This window comes from Chinchilla lanigera, unplaced genomic scaffold (genome assembly GCF_000276665.1).
Source record: "Chinchilla lanigera isolate Chin_1 unplaced genomic scaffold, ChiLan1.0 scaffold00057, whole genome shotgun sequence".
Lineage (NCBI taxonomy): Eukaryota > Metazoa > Chordata > Mammalia > Rodentia > Chinchillidae > Chinchilla > Chinchilla lanigera.
In genome coordinates this window covers 11,209,448-11,229,306 of record NW_004955458.1, presented here as the reverse complement: position 1 = coordinate 11,229,306, position 19,859 = coordinate 11,209,448, and the positions used below count along the sequence as shown (strand labels likewise).

Sequence of the window (19,859 nt, the reverse complement as noted above, 5' to 3'; positions counted from 1 at the left end):
TTCTTTTTCTTTTTTTTAAGGGCAGAAGTGAAGCTATTTTGGCTGACAATGTCACTGACTGATAACTTGAAACATTTGTTTGATAGCTGATATATGAATTCCCCTATACAACACATGAAAAAATGTTTAAGGGTATCAATGTATAATCATTAACACTCAGGCTTCCCCATATGTAGTTAGGAAGGCATCAATTACCTGTAACCCCTATCTGACTGAACAGGCTAGCTGGGCATGCTGGGGCACGCCTGTAATCCCAACGCTCGGTAGGCCGAGGCAGGAGGAGTGAGATCAGCCCAGGATACACAGGCAGGTCAAGGCCAAGCTGAACCACGAAGAGTGAGACCCTTCTCCAACATCAAAACCAAGCCAGACCGAACGTCTACAGCATACTACCATGTTTCTTTTCCATCTCATCCTCACCCAGTGGTCTCCACTCTCCTTTCAGTGTCAACAAGTCCCATTAATTTTGCACCTCTCTACCATGGACCTTTTCCCATTCCTAAAATAATTTCTTTCCAAGAAGATAAGTTACTTTTTTGCCATATTTTTTAAAAAATAAGTTTTTGAGGTATAATGCCCATTACATGTATCTTTGAAAAGCACATAATGCAGTGATTTTTACTAGTCACAGATTTATACAACTACCACCACCTCCAGAACATTTATATCACATCCCAAATAAAGCCGCACTCGCATCAAGCCAAGAGAAACTTTACACCCATTAGCAGCCATTCCCCGACCATCACTTATCTGTTTTCTGTCTCTATGGGACTGGTCCACTCTGAACATTTTATGTGAATGAATCATGTAATACTGTGGCCTTTTGTGTCTGCCTTCTTCTACTAAGCATTATATTTTAGCATATATCACTTTTTTTTCTCTTAAAAATGAATAGTATTCTATTGTATGGATGCATGGCATTTCTGTTTATCCATTCAACAGCTGGTCAACATCTGGGCTGTTTCCATTTTTTTGGCTATTTTAAATAAGGACACTCTGCATGCTAATGTACAAGTTTCTGTGTGGATCTGTCTGACACAGGGTCTTACCAGGTAGTTTAGGTTGGTTTTGAACTCACTATAGTCCAGGTTGGCCCTGAACCTACACAGACCCACGTGTCTCAGCTTCTTGAGTGTTGGGATTACAAGACTGTGCCACCATGCCCAGCCTGTATGGATATGTTTTTAATTCTTCTGGGTATCTACCTAGTGTTTGCATGGTTGGGTCATAGACAATTCGATATTTAACCTTTTGGGGAACTTCCGGACTATGTTCCAAAGTAGCTAAACTGGCTGGGCGTGGTGGCACATGCTTGTAAACCTAACACTTGGGAGGCTGAGGCAGGAGGATCACTGCAAGTTCCAAGCCAGTCTGAGCTACAAAGTGAGTTCAAGATCAGCCTGAACTGTATAGTGAAATCTTGTCTCAAAAGAGAGAAAGAGAGAGAGAGAAAGAAAAAGAAAGAAAACCCAAAATGGCTAAATCATTTTCTAACAGTACTAACAATGTAGAAAGGCTCTAATTTCTCTACATGCTTGCTAATTCTTGTTTTTGTCTTTTTGATTTTAGCCATTCTAAGAGGTAGGACGAGGTATGTCATTGTGGATTTGATTTGAATTTCCCTAGTAACTACTGATATTGAGCATCTTCTAATGTATTTGTTGGCCATTTATAGGTCTTTCTTGGAGAAATGTCTAGTAAAAATCCTTCACCTATCCTTAAATTGGAGTTGTCTTTTTGTCTAGATTAAAAATTCTTATTTAAATTGTTGCTTAGATAAAAATTTTTCTTTTTTTTTGAGACAAGGTCTTGCTATGTAGCCCAGGCTGGCCTCAAACTCATGGTGATCCTCCAGCCTCAGCCTCCCTCCACAGTGCTGGGATTACACGTGCACCACCACGCCCACGCTAGCGAAAAATTCTTATGTGTAATTTGTAAACATTTTCCTCTCATTCTCTGGGTTGTCTTTTCATTTACTTCTTGTCTTTCAAAGCACAAAATTTCTTTCTGCTAAAGTTCAATTTATTTTTTCTTTCTGGCACTTGGACTTTTGGTGTCATATCTAAGACAGCACTGCATAAAGGTCTTTCACTTTGAATGTAAGAAATCTGTTCTTTTATTCAATGTCATTAAATTACATATATATAGAAATCAAAAACATACCCACATCACGTAAAACAATTAAAAATTCTGATTCTGGTAGTCCATAGGCATTAGATGGTTCTTCTAAAACTGTGTATAAACTCCCACATGGACAAAATTCCATAATGAGTACTTTATGTCTTGTTGTTGTCTGAAAAAAAAAAATCACTGATTGGGAATCAATATAAACAGCAAGCTTCGATTACATGGCAGTACTTAGCCGACTTCATTTAAATGTAGGTTTTGTTACAATGATAAAGACACTTTGAATTAGTTCACCTGGGATTCACCAAAATACCTGTTCACATGTAGAAGAATCAACACCTTTCAAATTCCTTGTATGTAAGAACGTTGGATTTGTTTTGGAAGACAAACCAGCAAAAACTGGCTGTATCTGAACCGCAAAATCATTGTTACAATGTTAAAATGGTATTCTTAAAGTTTTTAATCTCTTGTGCATAACGGTACATTTGAGACAACAGCTCTTGTAACCAATCATTCACTCACTTGAAATCTCTCTCCCTTTTTTCCTTCAAGGAATGGAGTCTCAGTCTTGAAAACGAATGGGCAGAGGGGCTGCGCACTCCCTTCTGCAGCAGAGTTTGGTCCTGCCCATTTGCACCCAGCTGCTTTGTTTTAAACTTTGATTTCTGCATCATCAATGCTGTAACAGCTTTACCGGGAAAAGGAAATGCTATCAAAGTACATAACACACAATGATCCTAAGATCTGTGCCAGTTTTATTTTAGTTATTTATTTTTGTCATTTTGAGACAGGGTCTCGCTATGCAGTTCAGACTGGCCTTGAACTCACTTTGTAGCCCGGGCTGATCTCGAACTTGCAATGATCCTCCTGCCTCAGCCTCTTGAGTGCTGGGGTTACAGGCATGAGCCCACACACCTGGTTTCCATGCCAACTTTAGTCTTACAATCTATTATTTATCACCAACTTTTTTTCCTTTTATATTTCCTACATATTCCCAAAATACTTTTATAAATTATTTGAACTTCCTTAGTAATTAGTAGTTAAATGTTTTAAAATTATAAAATAAAACACTACTGTTTTTAAATGATTATACATATACTCATTATTGAAAATTTGGGGGATATACATAATTCCATCACCCAGGGATAATTATATTAATATTTTGGTTTACTTCCTTTCAACCTTTTTTATATGGGCCAAATCATATAACAGATACATAACGCTATTTGTGTATCATACTTAATATGACAACATACCGTATATATACCTTTAGTTCTGATTTTCTTACAGAATAGTATATATGTTGCTAGGTGATTAAAATTATGGTAAATATTTCTCTTTGTTACTGCTTAACTATTGGGTAACGAAGAATTAACTTTACCCAAAAAGAAGACTGGCTTTTGGCCCTAGCTATTGTGAAGTGATTTCTGGCCCCTGAAATGTCCCATCCAGGAGAAGTGTCTTTATTGCCTGGGAGCTCCGGCCAATGGAGGGTGGCATGACTTGTGTCTAGGTGTCCCCCAAAGCCTCACCTAATCATAGGTGGGGCTTTTTCAGAGGTGGCTGTATCCAGAGTATGTGACAATGTGTTTGATTCACAGTGCAGTGCTAGGCTCAAGGGCACTAGGATTAAGGGTGTGAGTGTCACCTGCCCTAAGTAGCCCGGATAAACTATAAGGGGTAGGAAGAACTACAGGGGTCCCTTCTTGCTGTGCTACCTTCTGCCTGATATAAATGGCTTCTCCTCTGCGATGCCTGTCTGCCCTACCACCCTATCGTGGAGCTAGCCAATTACGGACTGAAACCCCTACAAAGTATGAGCTAAGTGAATCTTTCCTCTTTTAATTTTGGGTGTCAGGTATTTGGTCTCAGCAACAAGAGAAGTAACTAAGACAGAGAGTCTAACCATGTGATTCATGACAGAGGCTTTAAGACACACCGTGTCAGCTCTGACCTCCAAAGAGATGAACTCTGCAGGAATGTACACCGCGGACACCAGAAATCTGGATCACAAAGGCTTGGGTGGGCCTTCCTAGTTGGCAGTTCTCCCCACGTATTTCCACACATCAACACTAGGGGACTAATGTGTCTCAGGACAAGAGAGCTTCACGTCTGGAACCTTCTCCCATTCTACCATGTCTTCTCTTTTGGCCGCTCTAATCCGTACCCTTTTGTTATAATAAAACTACACGTACTGCATTTTCCTGAGTTCTGTGAATCGTTTCACATTCGAGCAAATTACCAAACCTGAGCCTGTTACGGGAAACTCCCGCTGTAGCCAGCGGTCTGAAAGGGGAGCAGCTCTGGGGACGTTTAAGCTCGAGGCTGGTGTCTGACGGGAGGGCACTTTGCGGGGGCTGTGCTCTCTGCACTGCCTGCCGAGCTCCTCTGCAGCTGGTGTCAGAAGCCCCGGGTGGGCTCGGCGGTGCGGGAGGCTACAGTCGGCACCGTGAGTCTGTCTAACTCTGGGTAACGAGCCACCATGCACCTGAACTTACTGAACTTTTTTTTTTTAAATAAGTGACAGAATCTTGCTATGCTGTCGAGGCTGGCCTGGAACTCACAATCCTCGTGCCTCAACCTCCCAGATACCTGGGACTACAGGTGCACATCGCTGTACTTGGATTCATTTACTCAACTTCTTAACCAGTCTGTGTTATAAACAGGGTACCAATTAACACCTTTCTGCATAAAACCGTAATTTACATTCGATTAGTTCTTTTAAAAAAACCACTGAAAAATCCAATCATTAGGAATATAAACTACCAAACTGTTTTTTGAAGTGTATTTTACTGAAATAGACCTCTGTTTACACTGTTTCTAGATTATTTTCCTATTATTTTTACTTTTACTATTTCTCCCTGAGATCAACTGTATCTTTTATAATGAGATTTTATAAATTAATCTCTCGATTACTAGTATTTTACAAAGGCTTTTGTCTGACCTCTTTGTTCTTTTCATGATTACATCGATTTAATTTCTTTAGCTCTTCTTTTTCCTTTCAGTAATTTTCACGGTCCACGTCTTGAGGCCCCACCAACCAAAGCCTCACGCCATGGGTGGAGTTTTTTCAGGGGTGGTAGAACCTGGAGTGTGTGACGCTGGGATTAAGGGTGTGTGGTTACTGAATCAGTCCACTGATTAGTTTGGCACTGCCCTAATTCTCGCAGCCTATACAGAGTACAGAAAGGGCAGAAAGAAGTTGCTAGAGTCCCTTGCTTGCTTTGCTACCTTCTGCCCACCATGAACTATTTCTCCTCTGTGATGCTTCACCATGTACCATTCTGCCTTGGAGCCAGCCAACTATGGACTGAAACCTCTACAAACCGTCAGCCCAACAAAACTTCCCTCCCTTAACTTTGGGTATTGGGTACTTCGTCTCAGCAATGAGAAAGCAACAAGAGACTAATATTAGTAATCACATTCTACACCATCTTATTTTTCTCTTTTTCTTTTTTGAGACAAGGTCTCACTATGCAGTTTAAGCTAGCCTTGAGTTCACTATGTAATCCAGGCTGGCCTGGAACACGCAGTGACCCTCCTGCCTCTCAGCCTCCCGAGTGCGGGGATTTCAGGGGTGCACTAACACACCCAGGCATCTTATTTCTTACACTATTCCACTCTTGTACTTTATTTCTACTGCTGTATCTATTCAAGAAACCCTGGAGACAGAAAATCTGGTTGTCTGAGCCCTAATTTTCATCAGTTTTTAAAACCATTTTTTAATCATATTGGACTGTGTGTCCTAAATCATAAGTACCATACTAAACATGATGGCAAGATTAACTAAAACGTGACTACTTACCTCCTCTTCAATAGCAAATAATTTGACAATATTTTTGTGATTCAGTTTTTTTAACACTTCAAATTCTCTCATTTGAACATCCACTGGACGAAGGAAGCTTATGTTATTAAATACTTTGATAGCAAATAAGTCACCAGTTTTCTAATAAAAAAGAGAAAGGTAGCATCAGTGTTAGATATAGCAATTTACATTTCTTACAGAACACCATGCATCCTGTAGGCAAAGAATCTGTACTAGGACCTGACTTTTTAAAAAAAAGTTAAATCAGTCAACTGCTCAGTATTTCTTTCAAATTACATATTTTGGAACTTTGAAAAGCTTATTTTTTAATGTTATCTTTAAAACTTACATTGTGATACACTAATGGCAAAGATATTTATACATCAAAAGATAAAATCTCTAACAGTTCAAAAATGAAACTGTCCATTGGATAAGAAACTGAAAACGAATTCTTCCTCCAGGGCCTAAGAAAGAGACTGAAAATTATATTCCACCCATGAACTTTTCATTAAGAATACGAAAGCAATGCAACTGCTTTTCAGAACTATTTCCTGCCTGCTTGTGCACACTCAGAGAGAGGAACTGCTAAGTGGGTTAAAGTGACTTTCTGGGTGGATACTGGGTGGATACCCAGCTGCTCTGGGTAACTTTCTGCAGCTCCACTAGGACGCTTAGGCAGGCTGTTCCTTCATAGACCAGTGCTGGAGGATCCTTCTCTACAGATGTACTGTGGCGGCACCTCGGACCCTACTCTCTCTCGCCTGGCTTACTGATGAAGAGAACACACAGCTGTAACTGGTAGGACTCTTACAGGTACAAAATACATGCTTAACTTTCAGGCAGCACCACCCTGCACATTCCTCACAGTACCCTAAGCGTAAGTCTCTTCCGGACAGACCACTTCCTTCCGGTCACTCTGACCACAAGCCTCTCTAGGCGGCCCATCCACATTCCCGTGAGTTTGGTCTCACTCTTCCCCACCTACCCAAGGCCACGCTTCCCTGAAGCAAAGGGAAGATCATCTCATCTTTGAGCCTAGAGTTCAAGCATGCCCTGCTTAAAGATAGCTCATGGCCCTCTGAATGTCAGGACCTCCGTATATTCTACTGTATTACTGCTGCACTACTTCCCATAGACTGAGGGTTAGGGCCACAGATCCACCACTCACTGCCATCATCCATCCTTCCTGCACCCCAGAACCACACAATTTTTCTTAAAACTATTTACTTAGCAACTTCCTAGGATCCATTAAACTGCTTTTCCATTCTTTTAGCCTGGGTAAAGACACTGCCAAACCTCCATATCACCAAATACAGTTGAAGACACTCCTTAAACACAGTCTAAAACAAGAAGAATACTAACAGAGGAGCAAGCAAGGAAAACAATACAGTGCAGCAAAGTACCCCTGGGATCAGAGCCAGAACTTCCCAAACGTCTGCAGTCACACCTGCAGGGTCACTGGAACACGTGGGGACGTGCCATTTCCCTGTATCGTCTGCACGGTCACTACCATTCACTAAGTCAAAGCATATGAGAACAGTGCAGATTTACACAGAATGTATACATTTACACGCAAATCTACACATCCTACCTGTAAGTTTCTTTCCTTAAAATTCACGATGGCGATCACACACACCCAACCATATACATGGTAACTAAAGGCAACTTAAAGAAAAAGGTAAGTAATACATTTTAAATACCAATTAGTATACTTAAGAAACTGCTCCTTTAAGCAATAACACAAAAGAGCTAACATAATTATTAAAACCCCAAAACTGATCAAAAGAGCTAACAATTATAAACATATGCACGACAACTGCCACCATCAACTTCATAAATACCACTGGGCACAAGAAATCATAAATACCGACACATTTAAAATGGGGGACTCAATACTCCATTGTCAATAGTAGGCCAACTAGACAAAAATTCAACGAAGAAATATGAGAGCTGAACTCAATCTTCAAACAAATGGACCTAATATCTAGACTGTTCTACCCAACAACAAAATAAATATTTTTCTCATCAGCATATGGGGCTTTCTCCAACATGTGCCATATGCAAGCCCATAAAACACACTGAAGTAAATGCAAAAGAACTGAAATTATCTCATGCATGTTATCAGATTATAATGCAATGAAATTAGAAATCAATGGGAAAAGAAGCCATAGAAATTATGCAAACACATGAAAATTAAGCAATACCCTCTAATAATGAATGGGTCACAGAAGAAATTAGATTATTTTTAGAATTCAACAGTAATTCCAGTACAACATACAGGAATCTTCGAGACACAATGAAAACAGTCCTAAGAGTTAAGTTTACACCTGTGAATGCCCACACCACAAACAACCTAATGATGTGTCTCAAAGTCCTAAAAAACAAGAATCCAAATCCAAAGCTAGAACAAAGAATGAAATTATAAAAATCAGAGCAAGAATGAATGAAATTGAGACTAAAAAAAAAAAAAAAACCAAAGAAATAATAAATGGAAGAGCTAGCTGTTTTTGAAAGAATAAACAAAACAGACAACCCCCTAGCTAATCTTTCCAAAAAAGGTAAGAAAAGCTCCAAATCAAAATCAACGCAATTAGAAAAGAAAAACTCAAAGGTCACAATTGACTTTGCCAAAATCCCGAAGATTATTAGTAAATACTTAGGAACCTTATGGTAATAAAATAGAGAATTTGGAAGACATGGATAAAACTCTTAGTATACATGAACTACCAAAGCTGAACCAGGAAGATACAAAAACCCTGCATAATACAGTATCAGGCAATGATAGTGAGTAATTAAAAAAACCCACCAACCAACAAAAGCCTACATCCCAATGAATTCACTAATTCCCTAAGAACTTTAGGGAAGATCTAATACAAACACTTCTCACATTCTTTAATGCAACTGAAAGGAATGCAGTACCCCCAAAGTCACTCCTGGAAGCTAACACTACCCTGTGCTATGGTTTGGTTTGAATCTAGACGTCCCACAAAGCCTCATGCATTCATAGGCTTCTGGGGAGTGACTGGGTTACAGAGGCATGACACGCATCACTAGATGAGCCTCCGGATGAGTTTGCAGCCAAGCGTGATCTGGGGAGGAAAGCCTGGTCAGAGGAGGGGTCGCTGCAGGCGCAGCCTGGAAGGATGCACCCGCCCCCTCCATGATCTCTCTACTTCCTGACTGCCACGCCATAAGCAAACCTCCTCTGTCATGCCCCTTGGCCAGGCGGCCCTGCCTTGGAACCAGCTAAATGTGGATTAAAATCTCTACGGAACTGTGAGCCAAAAACAAACCTTTCCTCCCTTAAGCTGTGGGTGTTGTGCATTGTGTACCACTGACAAGAAAGTAACGAGGACAGATTTGGGTAGCAGAGAAGTGAGGCTGTCACCGTGATGATACTGACCACGTGGCTCAGACGCCTTTGGAACTGGTTTGCAGGAGTTTGGAAAGGTCTGGAGATGCTGGCTGGAGAAGCAGCCCCAGAAGGCTGTAAGCTGAGACCGATGGGACAGGCTTAGGAGGTTTCAGTTGCGATGAAGGACGCCACTGGTAGCTGGACTCTCAGTTATACGTGCTACACTTTGGCAGAAGATTTGTCTACATTTCGCTCATGTCCTGAGACTCTGTGGGGACTGAGGTTAAAGGCAGGGGACTAATTCACCTGGTGGAAGTCATTTCAAGGCAGTCTAATTATGAGGCAGTGGCATGCATAGGGTTGGGGGCATTTAGGTAGCTCTACCTTGAGAATCAAGAGCAAAAGGCACAGCTGAATTATTTTAAGTTTTAGTCTGGCCAGAAAGGAAACTCCAGTAAAGCTGGGGCTTTTGTAGATAAAGTAGAGCAGAGCTTGTTTGATAAAAAGATTAGTATTAAAAAGAAGTCAAAAACTTTAGATCTGGACAATACAAAGACGCCTTGAGGCCAGAGGAGGAATCCAAAGGATCTTGCCCTTCCCAAACTCAAATTTTTGCTTTGAGATCCCCAGGGCCTCGGTCTATGAACTGAGAATCGATTCCCCAGCATTCAGTTCACCCTGCTCAGCCATCCAGGCAGAGGCCTCTGTAACTACTCATAAGGTCCCAAGGACTCAGCTACTGCTCAAGCTTGTGCAGACCTTGGCATGACACACATGGTACTGTTGTTACGTGCAGGCAGAGGGCAGCAGTTGTGGGATCAGGGAAGCTTGCAGCCCAATTGCAGAAGGCCTGGGAGGCCAGGCAGAGTGACCCTGAGACGGCAGTGTGTGAAGGTAAAAATGGGGGGCAGACCTCAGAAAAGTTAGAACAGCCAGGAATGTGGGGCTGACGCAGTATATTAGGGTGTGGCCAGCTGGCTGGGGAAGTGGGTGTGACCTGATCCCCAACACATGCACAGGTGCCCTTGCTTCTTCCTTTTACTGGGTCCAAGGTCTCTCTGCAGAGCCAGTTTCTCCCTCACTCCTCACTTTTACTTCTTCAAATAAACTTGGCCACTACCTTTTGCTTGTCTCATGCAATTCTTTGAGACAGGAAGAACCTACACTCAACTCCGGAAGGAGAAGCGAACAACCCAAAACCTGGTGACACCCATTCGGCAAGCCACTTTTAGCAGAGCTGCCTGATGACAATGTCTGAGGGAGCCCCAAGCAGTGAGCAGAACCAGCCCCAGACAGGAGCCGCAAGGGCTACAACCACTGGCGATGCTGTAGGGCTGGGGCGGGCCAAGCCTTCAAGTCCTCATCCTGCCACAGACTACCCCGGGTGCCGGACACAGAACTATGGGATTTAACGTTGTCTGGCAGGATCTCAGGCTCCTTTGGAATGGCAGTGTTTACCCTGTGCATTCATATGTTTATGTCAGCACTGTTTAACTTTCTTTTGATTTTTACAGGTGCTCTCAGCTAGGAGTTTTGCCTTAAATCTCAGAGGACACTTTGGACCTAGCCTTTTCAGCAATGCTGAAACTATTAGGACTTTGGCAACAATTAGAGTTGGACAGAATTTATTTTGCATGAAGAGATCGCCATGGCCAGGCGTGATGGCGCACACCTGTAATCCCAGCACTTGGTCGTGGCTGAGGCAGGAGGATCGTTTCGAGTTCGAGACCAGCCTGGGCTACAAAACGAGCTCAAGACCAGCCTGAACTGCACAGCGAGACCCAGTCTCAAAAAGACAAATAAATAAATAAAAATAAAGAGATGGCCATGAGTCTTGTTGCGGCCGGGGTGGAACACTATGGTTCAGATGTAGCTGGCCCCCAAAGCCTCCTGCACTCACAGGTGGGGTTCTGGGAAGTGACGGGGTCATGGGGCTGCAACACTCATCCGTGGGTCAGTCCACTGACAAGCCCACGGCTACACGTGGTTGGGGAAGGAGAGCCTGGCTGGGGCGGGTGGGCTGCTGGGGGTGCGGCACAGAAGGGTGTGTCTCCCTCACCCTTCTCTCCATCTCTCTGCTTGCTGACTGCTGTGTCACAAACAGATCTCCTCTGCCAGGCCCCTCTGCCACGCCCCTCTGCCTCGGACCCAGCCACCTCCCGACTGAAGCCTCTATAAACTGCGACCCACAATAAACTTTCCTCCTTTCAGCTGTCGTGTCTGGTACTAGATCCCAGCAACAAGAGGTATCAGGACACCCTAATTCCAAAATCAGAAGAGGACACGACCAAAAGAGGCCATTCTCCTTAATGAACACTGACATAAAAATCCTCATCAAGTAATCCCAGCACTTGGGAGGCTGAGACAAAGGATCAGCATGAGTCTGAGGCCAGGCTGGGCTACATGGTGAGTTTAAGGCCAGCCTGCACTACTAAGGGAGACCCTGTCTCAAAAAAAAAACAAAAAACAAAACAAAACAAATCCTCAACAAGATACCGATAAAAAGGATGCAATAAATTATCAAAAGGGTTATACGTCAGGACCAAGAAGGAGTTATCTCAGTGATACAGGGATGGTTCAATCTAAGTAAGTCAATAAAAGTAATACAGCACATAAACAAGTGAGGACAACAACCACATGATCATCTCAAACAACACAGAAAAAGCCTTTGACAAAGTCCATCATCCAGAAGGTGGATACAGAAGAGTCATCTCAGTCCAATAAAGCTATTTGTAGTGCTGGGTGTGGTGGCGCAGGCTTGTAATCTCAGCACTTGGGAGGCTGAGGCAGGAGGACTGTTCCAAGTTCAAGGCCAGCCTGGGCTACATAAGTGAGTTCAAGGACAGCCTGAACTGCATAGTGAGATCTCCATCTCAAAAAGACAAAAAAACAAAGCAAAACAATAAAGCTGTTTATGACAAACCAATGGCCAATATCATAGTAACGAGAAACTGAAAGCTCTCCCTCTAATATCAGGAACAAGGCAAAGATGTCCACTATCAGCACTATTATTCAACACAGTTCTCAAAACATTAGCCAGGAAAAGCAGGCAAGAGAAAGAAAAAAAAGGGAAACGTGTAGGAAAGGAAGAAGGCAAATTATCATTAGTTACAGATAACATGATCTTCTACATAGACAAACCAAAAAATTTCACCAAAAGGCTTCTAGAATAACCGAATTTAGTAGCATAGCATGTTACGAAGTCAACACACAAAAAGCAACAGTGAAAAGAAAGCCATAGCATTCCTATATACCAATAACAAACTCACTGAGAAAAAATTAGGGAAATAATACCTTTCACAATAGTATAAAAAAAAAAAATTAGGAGTTAACCTACCAAGGAATTGAAAGATCTTTACAATGAAAACTGTAATACTCTGAAAAAAGAGATCAAAGAGGATATCAGAAAATGGACAGAAGATATCTTTTGCTCCTGGATAGGTAGAACCAACATAGTCAAAATGGCTATTCTTCTAAAACTGACATATAGATTTAAGATTTAATGCAACCCCAAGGAAAATATTAATAGCCTTCCTTGGAGAACTAGAAGAAAAAACTCGAAATTCAGAAGGATCTGGAAAATACAAGAATAGCAAAAACAATCCTGGGCAACAAAAGCAAGGCAAGAGGAATCAAAATTCTGAGCTTCAAGTTATACTACAAAGCTACAGTGATAAAAACAGCCTGGTATTGCAAAAACAAAAATATAAAACAAACCCAGACACGTGGATTGATGGAATAGAATCGAGTATGCAGAAACAACTCCAAGTACATTCAGCTACCTGACCTTTGACAAATGGGACACAACTTATACTGGAGGAAAGACAGCCTCTTAACACATGGCGCTTGGAAAACTGGCTATCCATATGCAAAAGATCAAAGCTAGACCCATATTTCCCACCATGCACTAAACTAAAATCAAAATAGAACGAAGATATAAATGTTAAAAAAGAAACAATCTGTTGGAAGACAAAATAGGTAAAACTTCTGAAGACACAAGCGTAGGTAAGGCCTTTCGGAATGAACTCCAACAGCACAACAGATAACACCAAGAACCAACAAACGGGACATGAAGCCGGGCGTGGAGGCACATGCCTGTAATCCCAGCACTCGGAGGCTGAGGCAAGGACTGGTGTGAGTCTGAGACCAGCCTGGACTACAAGGTGAGCGCAAGGCCAGCCTGACCAGCATAGCGAGACCCTGTCTCAAAAAGACAAAAAAAAAAAGACCAAACAAAAAAAAACCAATGGGACATGAAATTAAAAGGCTTCTGCACAGAAAGAAAACAATCAACAAAATGAAGAGACAACCTACAGAATGGGAAAAAATTCTGCCAGCTACTCCTCAGATGATTAATATCTGTAATATATAAAGACCTAAAAAATATTAGATTCCCCCCACAAAATAAATGGAAAAATGAGCAAAGCAACTGAAATGAAGACATTTTTCAGGAGAGAAAATACAAAATGGCCAATAAATACATCAAAAACACTCAAACAGGAAAGGGAACAAGAGAGGCAGGAAGGGAAAGAAAGAGCAAAGAAACAGAATAGAAGGAATAAAATGGAAACACAGCTCTGTAAATAAGGTGGAGAAGAAGGGTTGAAGGGAGGGGAATGGGGCAAAAAAGAAGAATCTAGGTATATTATGAGCAGGCACAAATTCCCTAGGAAGAGTGTGATAATTATGCATATCACAAAAGTGTACCAATAAAATTAATTTTAAAATAATGTTCAGGATACAACCAGAGACCATACTCGTAAGTGAAATAAATCAGACCCTCATATGTAAACACCATATTGTCTCCCTACTGTAGGAACCTGAAAGAGTAAATAAAACTGAAAGGTACAATAGATATCATGAAAGGGAAAGAAATTGCTCAATAGGAGAAAACAACCAGGATGAGGGAAAGGAGAAAAGAAAGAAGAGAAATGTATACACACACACACACACACACACACACACACACACACGATAGCTAAGATAATTGTACTACTAATTTCTACTGGTTTATGGAAAGGAACAGTTAATGTTTAATTGTTTGATCAATCTTGCATACCTGTATCTGGTACTTTGAGCAACTACTTTGAAGATAACAGTAAGTAATAAACAATCATTGTTGATTTCCTATCATCTTGCTTTGAAATCTTGTATCATCATTTTTATACTTTTTGTGTTGTTTTGTTTTCGTTCTTTTCTCTTTAAAATAAAAATAAATAAAAATAACGTTCAACATCTTTGGCCACTAGAAAATATGAATTAAAACAACAGAGACTCCATCTTACTTCAAAAAAAAAGGGCTAACGTCAAAAAAGGAGGTAACAGCAAATGCTGGCAAGGCCCCAGGGGGGAAATGAACTCTTCTTCATCCCTGGTAGGAATGCAAACTAGTGCAACCACTATGGGAATCAGTACGGGACTCTTCAAAAAACTAAAAGAAGAAACTCCATTCAATCCAGCAGGGGTTGAGCCCCCTAGGTACCTTCCTGAAAGAGCTAAAGACATCACTTTACAGTGACACACGCACACCCATGTGTATAACAGCACAATTCACACAACTAAATCCCGGAAGCAGCCTGTGTGCCCATCAGCAGATGCGTGCATGAAGAAAATGTGATATTTATACGTAATGGAGTATTACTCTGCCGTGAAGGGCACACCTGAGGCCTCTGTAGGAAAATGGATACCCTGAGACCAGACAGTTAAGTGAAATAAATTAGGCACGCAAGCTTAAATATTAAATAGCACACGGTTTCTCTTCATGAGAAGTCCAAAATAAAAAGAAAGAATAAAATAAAAGATAAACAATAGGAAAAAATAAAAGAGGAGGGAGGGGAATGTAAGTTAGGGGAAATTGCAGCTGGGAGGGAAGGGACAGGAACGGGGTGTAGAAAGAACTAAAATGTGTTATGTACAAGTACCAATTCCTCACAGCAAATAGAATCATTATGTATCCCAAACAAATACTAGCTAAAAACCCTTTCAATAGCTAAGGCAGGATTTTTTTTTTTTTTGAGTAATCCTAAACACTTGAAATTGATTTCTCTAAGAATAAACAGTTTCCCAACATGATTTTGTTTATTTGAGGCCAGGTCTCACTATGTAGCCCACGCTGACCTCAAACTCATGGTGATCCTCCTGAGTCAGCCTCTCGAGTGCTGGGACTCCAGGCGTGTGCCACCACGGCCAGCTAACATGGTTTCTCAAAAGACACCCTCGTGAAGACTGTTAGGGACCAGGTACTAAACTAGTTCTTAGCAAACTTTTAAGTCCATTTTTTTTGAGCTAGGACCTTGCTAGTCCTTGAACTTGCTTGCAATTCTCCTGCCTCAACCTCCCAAGTGCTGGGGTTACAGGTGTATGCCACCACATCTAGCCTGAGTCAAGTCTTCTGTCTCTCAAATCCTTATTTTACATTTCCACTCTTTATAATGGAAAAAGCACATCTATCTTTGAGGAACTTCAAGCTGTTTTAGGGTAATCGAATCTGCCTTCATTTATTCTTCATTCAACAAACACTGACCGAGTGCGTACCTCATGCAGGCGGGTACATGAGGGGTGAAGGGCAAAGAGAAAGTAAGGAAACAGGACCAGAGTACGGGAGACACCGTACGAATGGCAGGCCCTTCTTTTCTGGGGACTGAACCCACACTCTGTGCATGCCAGGCCAGTGCTCTTCCCCTGGGCTACGTCCCTAGCCCTTTCTATTTTGATACAGGGCTTTGCCTCGACAGGCCGCGAATTTGTATTCCGTTGCCTCAGCCTCCCAAGCAGCTGGGATTACAGGCAAGCGCTTCCTTGCCTGGTAGCAGGTACTTTAAGCATGTCTTACCCAGTTCCTGCTCACCGCCATCCCACTGGCTTAGTTTACCTCCCCTCTATGCCTCCTTACTATTAAAGCAAACTGTGTACAACTGCACATTCGCTGCACGTAGTTACGTTCACGAGGTCCACCACAGTGCCTGACACGTATCAAAGGATCATTCAAGTTTCTTAACTTAGCCTGGAACTCAGGAAGACAGATGGCAAATGTATTTTCAATGCTAAATTCTCTGTCACTGCCAGTTTTCCTTCTGCATAAAATAAAAGCAATTTCTAGGATGGGAATATTTAAGACTGATTAGAATGAACTTAAGTAAGCACCCAGAACGAGAATGGGAAATACTAAACGCTGTCTACACAACACTTCTGAGTCACTTTCTGTGAGCCACCATGGTTATTTATGATCAAAATCTCTCACCAGAGGAAACAGCCTCTCTCTGCATGCTTATCTCACTGACAGAACTGCTGGTACTCTTGAGGCTAAAGTAAAACAGGAAGACATTCCTCCTTCCTCAATGTTTATAGCCCTTGTCTCTGTAAGTAAGATGTTAGGCTCCCAATATCATTTAGCTTAAAACAAATTCAGGCTGGGGACGTCGCTCAGTGACATAGTGCCGCCTGGCAAGCGCAAAGTACTGAGTTCGATTCCCAGTACCCCCCTAAAATCAAAGTGCTGAAAAACTATCATTACTTGGACTATAAAAGGATTTTGTACTCCATTATTTCTCTAGCTTCTTTCCCACAAAGGAGGCTTTACTTATCTTTAATTTCTTCCCTTCAAATTATTTTGTTTACTTTCAGCCCCCAATATCGAATTTAACAAAATCCTCTGGTTCTTGAAATGCTTCTGAGATTAGTCCCCCTACTCTATTCCCATTCCAATACCAGGTCTGAATTACCTCATACCAGGATACAGCCTTTTAACCCGGGGCTTTCTGTTAAGAATCTCATTTTACTCCACCTGCCTTGCAGAATGGTGCTTTACAAGGGGTATTCGCCCTCGGCAGAGCAGACTCGCATTCTGTGGGGTCCCCTCCCTCCTAGTGTCTGCGCCCACCCCAGATCACTCTAGTGTCGGTGAACTCGCCCACTACCATCAGGCCGGAGGGGTGCGTGAGGCATCAGAAGGCACAACACTAATATCCATTCTCCAGCTGCTTTTCTATCAACCTCTTAACTTTTCTCCATTCTGTAATATGTGACCTCTGCCACCGTTAGGGAGATGTTTCCACTGCCTCTGACACAAGTTAAACCTTAAATAATCACAAAAATCTTTAAAAGTATTTCATTAGCTAAAATAATCAGAACCACCAAGTCCAACGTTTTACTGTACATGTGTTTCTCAGTAGAGAATATATACAGTGACCAAAAAACTTCAAGCGTGACACAGTGGCCCACACCTGTAATCCCAGCTACTCAGGAGGCTGAGGCAGGGGGATTACAGGTTAGTCTAAACAATGTAGTGAGACTCTGTCTCAAAACGGGTGAGGGATGTAGCTCAGCGGTACAGAACCCTGGGTTCAGTTCCTGATACCACAAAACCAAACCAAACCAAACCAAAACTTCAGGTTTCACTGTACCAACCTTATGTCTTCCACGAAAGACATTTGCAGTAGCTCCTTGGCCTAAGATATCAGACAGAAGCCACAGATGGTTAGAAGTGCTCTGCATCTCTGCTTTGTCAGGCGTTCTCGTTTTACTGCGGAAAGAGAAAAGATTTGTATGCATGGTGTAAGGAAATGACACAGTTAAGAAGCAAACATTAGCTATTTTTAGTCTCAAGACTACACAGTTATTCATTGCTAACTTGAAGGTATCAATAACCCAATGTAAAAATGTAAGTTTCTAGCAATATCAGAGGCAAAAATGTTATGTGGGCTCAGGAAAAAAAAAAAACATTCATCAGATATATAACATACTGAGCTTGATTTTAAAAAGTTTGAGAAAAGTATTTTTCTTCTACTTTTGTCTTTGTCAATGACAGTGACACCTCCTTCAAACATTCTGAAAGGTGAATGTTAGGGTTTACATAAAGAATGCCCCCCCAAAGCCTCCTGTGCACTAGGAGGCAGGGACTTTGGAAGGCGATCAGAACGTGGGGTGGGGGGCTAGCCGACGTGCCGTCAGGAGGTGGAATCTGCTTGGAAGGTGGGTCACAGGGCCGGGACCTGCAAGGGCACGTCTACGTCCCCAGCTCTGCCTTTTCTCTCTGCTTCCTAGCCACCATGACTCGAGCAGCTTCCTAGGCCCAGGCCCTTCCACCATGCTGTTTCTGCTCTGGAGCCAGATGACCAGGGGCTGCACCCCAGCCAGGGGCTGCACCCCAGCCAGGGACTGTACCTGTGAAGCAAGACACTTCTTTAAGCTGTGGGTAGCTGTTACCATGCCGCAGCAGTGAGAAATTGGTTAAGACAGTTTATCAACAACTAATTACATTTTCAAGTACTTTAAAATAAAGAAAAGTAATAAAATACAACAGGAAGATAGTAACACTTACTTTGTTTCCTTCCAGGGCAGGACAACACCAATGGAAACAACAGTTGTTACTATGTGACATTTCCACAACTTAAAATTTCATCTGTACAGAGCCTTGACAATCAGTGAAGATATTAAAAATGTTTAAACTCCACGTTGGAATAAAAAATGAGGCATGCTAACACTGCATCACCACTACTTCCACCATGTTCCCTTAAACCTGCTACAACATCAGATCAAAATATAATTCTGATCCACCATCACCTGAAGTTAGAACAAGCAGCAGTACACAGGACTGGGTATTTCACGATGCACGAGTGACTGCCAATATTCTAGGCAGCGTTCGCAACATACATAATTAGTAAGGGGTCTAAATTTTACCAATCTCTGGTCTATCAGAAAATAGTTACATAATTTCACTACCCGTCTAATTAAGGTAGGGAATTTTACATAGATGAATTTATTGGAAATAAGCTATGGCTCCCTTTTCCCAAATACGGAATACATTTATTAGTTACTGCGTTCCATGCTGGAGATAACAAACTCACATACCTAATTTTCAAAACCCCTTCATTTATTAGTGTAATCTTGTTGTTTCAGTAGCTGTAAATGGAGAATATTACTGAGTACACCAATGAACCCAGGAGATCACATAAAACACGTTTATCACTTCAGATACCTGCTGTCTATACGGTAATAGAAAAACACGGGTCCACAAGAGCGATCGGAGAAACGTCTTCGGGAACTCTCCTCCAGGGGCCCATCATACCCCCTTGCTAAGACATGACTCAGCACACCCACCAGGGCTTGCCATATGCATCTTTACAACATCTGGCTACAGTACAGTAGAAGCACGCACTGAAATACATTACTAGCGATTACATCTTGGGTCCACTTTTGTTCCCGTTTCTCCAAAGCGAAAGTCACCGCGGATGAAAACTGGTTTGGTGACAAGGCCTATGGGGCAAAGTTCCAGGACTTCTAAAGTCCACTACTACCTCCTATGCCAATTATTTAAGATGTGCCACACTGGAACTTCCGGAGTGAAAAGGGTCGGTCTTTGGTTACACACTGGACAAGGACGGTGGAGAACCTGAGACCGCCTGGGAAACGTTTAGCGAGTAAAGCCACAAACCAGAGCAGCCGGGGCAAGGGGAGGTTGCGAGGCCAGCGCTCCGGCTGTGCGGACGGCAGCGTCTTTGCTCCCGGGGCGGTCACCCCGGCCGCGAGCGCCCCGGCCCCGAGCGGACCGCCTCTCCTCCGCGGAAGCGCCAG

General features: G+C 42.2%; 1 protein-coding gene across 2 annotated transcripts in view; it reads right to left on the bottom strand.

The window, feature by feature from the left end:
• Tbk1 (TANK-binding kinase 1) overlaps positions 1–19,187 on the bottom strand; it is a gene marked incomplete at its 5' end in the record, with an annotated part of 53,513 nt that extends 34,326 nt beyond the window's left edge. The window contains 5 exon segments of one of the 2 annotated variants that reach the window (XM_013520995.1): positions 2,164–2,293; positions 5,933–6,073; positions 17,694–17,808; positions 18,607–18,614; positions 19,137–19,187. In XM_013520995.1, the coding sequence (XP_013376449.1) occupies positions 2,164–2,293; positions 5,933–6,073; positions 17,694–17,780 (358 nt within the window). 2 annotated transcript variants of the gene reach the window in all.
• Positions 19,188–19,859: the final 672 nt, after the last annotated feature.